The sequence below is a fragment of the Pinus tabuliformis genome, chromosome Q (assembly GCF_031772625.1).
Source record: "Pinus tabuliformis cultivar Carrire ecotype Pingquan chromosome Q, CPIR1, whole genome shotgun sequence".
Lineage (NCBI taxonomy): Eukaryota > Viridiplantae > Streptophyta > Pinopsida > Pinales > Pinaceae > Pinus > Pinus tabuliformis.
In genome coordinates, this window is record NC_142296.1 from 895,347,135 (window position 1) to 895,351,472 (window position 4,338).

The following is a 4,338-nucleotide window of genomic DNA, read 5'->3' on the forward strand; positions in this document are numbered from 1 at the left end:
TGGTCTATAAGGGACCTTTGAGATGCTTTCTCTTAACGAATATATGGTGCAAATATCCTGTGGGTTCTTTGATGGGGCTGCTAGCATGAGTATGTGTGGTAGTGGGGCTGTTATTGTTATAAAACTTGGTTGTTTTTATCACTTTTGTTGGACTAGTGGGAAGGGTTCCAATAATAGGGAAAAAACTATTGCGCTTTAAGGCGTCTTATATTGTGCTTATTGGTTATCCATAGTCATTAGATATATTCAATAACTCAAAAGTAGTTATTGATTGGGCTAAGAAGCAATGTTCATTTGATCTTTTTATACTCATAAAGTGGATAAATAAGATAAAGTTATTGATTGATAGATTTCACATACTCATAAAGTAGATAAATAAGATAAGCTAGATAAATAAGATAAGGTTGTTGATTGGTAGATTTCACACCGTATCATTTTCCCATATATACTGAAACAGATGGTGTTGCAAATGCTCTTTCAAAAGTGGGACATAAATATCTACTTGTGGAGATTTTATATTTTGCTTATTTCAACGACCATCTACAAAGCGCTGGGAAATCAGATATACATAAATTTTCTTTCTTAGACGTGGATCTTTCTATTACCATATTTCAGTATAGATGTCATAACTTTTTGGGATGCAGTGAGCATAATATGTTTTTTTGTTCATGTTAGACTCCTTCATGGACAAATTTATAATTTAGGAGATCCATTGATACTTTTTATGTGCATAAGGGTTATTTGTTAGAATGATGTGTTTATGAAAAAATTGATATACCTTTAACAGCATTATATTAATATAATATAAAGACCGTTGGTTTTTTCTTTCTTAAATTTTTTTATATACGTTCGGTACATATGTTTAATTGCAGCGCCTTCTTGTTTCAGGATTTCCACGATTGCGAATCACGATGGAGAAGAAGCGAGGGAATGGCTTGGGATACATATGGGCAGTTGCAGCGGGAAGCAATGCTTCAATGGCAGCGGTAATTGCCAAGGCCACATCATCATCTGAGGTAAACATCCATATCTTCCGCTTCCCTGCTCTTTTCGTTTTCAAGGTCACATGGTCAAAACCCTTTGGGTAGAGGATAAATTTCTGCTCTTTGCCGATTAGAAAGTAGCAAGTGCTGTGGTAATTTTGTGCCCACTCTGATATGACGAATCTGTCTCTGTTTTGTACCATTTATGGCAAGTAATCGCTTCTCTCAAATTTATTATGTTGGCCAATCTTTGTACTTGTTGTGGAATTATATGGAAACTTTCAGCTAAGACAAGACCTTACCTCAGCTATGCTCAGATAAGTTATGAACTTCCTTGAGCTACGTTGTCTCTGGCAGGAAGGAAAGGTAGGTAGCCAAGCGAACGGTCGCACTAATTGAGCAGAATCTTCATTTTAATTGACGGCCAGGCCATTTCTAGAAAATGTCAAATTAGGCAAATTGGGAATATTAGCCAGTAACAGTTCTCTTACTGCTGTGCAGCTTGTGGTTGCTTGGACTTTCATTTTCTGTTTTTATTTAGGAGCCTTTCAGTTTGGCGGATCTAATCAGATATATAACAATGATATCCTAAGTTTAAAATTAGAATAAGCAGGATGAACTTTGCACTGAAATCACATATACATGTTTTGTTTTGTTTTTTATCTTCAATACAAGCCTTCAAGAGGGCTACACCATAAAGAGTGGATTCCCGCTTAGCTACCTGGTCTGTGGGACAGTAATTACCAAAAACACTCAAAAGTTGTATTCGATTTCATCCCTTTGAAACTCATTGCATATAGGTGGGTAGACCACATCAGTAGTAGAACCCTGGTGAATGACGTAACACTCTGTCATCCTCACGAGTCACGAGTGAGCCAATGCCTCATTGGCTGGATGGGCATGAATTTGATTGAGATTTACTCATAGTTCTCTTTCTAAAGTTTCTGAAAGGACCTAATAAGGACCAAAAAATGGTAAAATTCAAGTTTGAACTTCGCAAAAACATGATTTTATCATTGTGTCTGTATTGGTCTTTGTACATTGTTTATTAGACAGCTTTGTGTAACTTCTACACTTCTTCTTGTTGCAGTTTGATAGGAGGTTTCAGCTGTTGGGTTATGCAGGTGTGGTTTTATTGAATGTGACAATGTGGAGCTGCTATGTCAGCAGTCTTAAGGCTCTAACTTCGTTGCAAGCTACAGTTGTGAACTTTGCTACCAATTTTTTGGTTTCGGGATTAACTGGCCTCTTTCTCTTCAAGGAATCATTGAACTTCCAGGTTTTTTTAAATCCCCTGGCTTCATTTTTTATCTTAATAGTAATAACAAGGTGACTATATTCATTGTTAGTTTTGTAATATGTATAAAATGATTGCATTGATTCAGAAAGTCCCATAATGGTATAAGTTATAATCATAACATTTTCTTGAGTTATAATGCATAATCGTATTTTTCAAGGCCAATAAGTTTTATATTCCCAGTAGGGTCAGTGGAACTTCAAAACAAGTGACCAGACTTTTACAATATTAAATTCCGAAGAAATCATTTTAATGACAGATTAATTGGAGCTGGGCCAAAATTAAAATTTAAAACACAAAGATTGATTCTGCCACCAGTTAACTCTGAATTTCTCACAGTGGTTTGTAGGTGCCTTTCTAATTGTTTTGGGTACTCTCATCCTCAGCAAATCAAGCACTACACCAGAGCATACTTTGCATGCTGCCAGGAGTAAGCTGGAATGAATGTCATCGTTAATGGAAGTTTGTGATTTTGAGAAAAAAAAGTTGCATACTGAATATCTTCTCAGGCAGTTGCATGTTGATAGAGCAAGATGTGAAAACTAAATTCAAGTTTCTGTTTCTGTTGGGATACATCATTTTTGAAAAATACAAATTGCAAAATTGTATACTTGGGTCAAATTTTGGGAAGCTCACGAGTGTTCTGATTGGTCAAATTGATGCCTGGATTTTAATTTAATGAGGAAGTGCTGTATTTTCAGCATGGTTTCATTGAATTGTAGGCTCTGCGAGGGAGTCGAGGAACAAATACCAAAAGCATGGGCTCTTTGAGAATTGGCCTCCATGATTTCAATTCACGGTTTTCATATTTTGATTGATGCAGGTCAATATGGTCCGGATGAAATTTACTTTCATAGTCAAACTGGTAAAGCAATTAGCAAGATGTGAACATTGAAGGTTTTCATTGGTTTTACTTCCAAATAAATGCAGTCCATTTATTGTAGTTTAAAAATTTTCATTGGTTTTACTTCCAAGTAAATGCCATCCACTTATTGTAGCCTCCAAGGAAAATAAATATGCATCTCTTTCCTCATCTAGTTGTATTTAGGGCTGAGCATAAGGATTTCAACAAACAAAATGTCATCCACTTATTGTAGTCTCCAAGGAAAATAAATACGCATCTCTTTCGCCATCTAGTTGTATTTAGGGCTGAGCCTAAGTGTCAGACAGGCCCAAAACTAACTCCACAAAGATGAATGATGATTTTATTAATCAAACACGTGAAATTTATACAAACAAAAAACAGAGGGAGACAATAATGTCTGAATAACTTCTCCATATGGGGCAAACTAAAAAACTAACTAATCCTAGTAATATACAAAATCCTGAAGGATTACTTTAACATTTCCCCCCTTAATCCGAAGGGATATCTGACATGCCAAGTAAAGATCTGAACTTTTCAAAATTTTCATGTCCCAATGCTTTGGTAAAAATATCTGCAATCTGTTCTAAAGTAGGACAATGTGTCAGATGAATTGTTTTGGCCTCCACAAGATGTCGAATCAAATGATACTTGGTGTTGATATGCTTGGTTCAATCATGAAATTTAGGATTCTTGGCCAATTGAATTGCAGAAGTATTATCAATCAAAAGAGGCATTGAAGTCTTTTGTTTCTCCTGCAAGTCTTCAAGTATTTTTCGAAGCCAAATGATTTCTTTTGTAGCTTGAGCTGCTGCAACATATTCGGCTTCAGTGGTAGAATCAACAGGGATAGACTGCTTTCATGATTTCCAAGTGATAGCTGCTGATTCCAATTTCATCAAATAACCAGAAGTAGACACTCCATTCTCTTTATCACCATCAAAATCAACATTTGAATAACCAGTGAGGTGGAAGTCTGAAACTTTGGAATATTTGATGCCATATCTTTGAGTGCCTTTAAGATATTTGAGCACTCTTTTCGCTGCCACCCAATGACCTTCACAAGGTCGATGCATAAATCTGGAAAGCACCCCTACAACAAAAGTTACGTCAGGACGAGTAATAGAGAGATAAATCAAGCTTCCAACAAGTTCCCTGTACTTTGTTGGATTTTCAAATGGATTGCCTTCATTTGA

General features: G+C 36.0%; 1 protein-coding gene across 3 annotated transcripts; it reads left to right on the forward strand.

The window, feature by feature from the left end:
- Positions 1–518: 518 nt before the first annotated feature.
- LOC149222356 (uncharacterized) lies at positions 519–3,108 on the forward strand. 3 transcript variants are annotated; one of them, XM_089385389.1, is made up of 4 exons: positions 519–643; positions 889–1,016; positions 2,074–2,262; positions 2,620–3,108. In XM_089385389.1, exons 2-4 carry the CDS (start codon positions 912–914, stop codon positions 2,722–2,724), a joined length of 399 nt encoding a protein of 132 aa, XP_089241515.1. In that variant the 5' UTR covers positions 519–643; positions 889–911; the 3' UTR covers positions 2,725–3,108. The 3 variants fall into 3 exon arrangements, with proteins under 3 accessions (XP_089241515.1, XP_089241516.1, XP_089241517.1); XM_089385390.1 differs by lacking the exon at positions 519–643 and adding an exon at positions 652–670; XM_089385391.1 differs by lacking the exon at positions 519–643 and having other exon boundaries at positions 822–1,016; positions 2,667–3,108.
- The last annotated feature ends 1,230 nt before the right edge of the window (positions 3,109–4,338 follow it).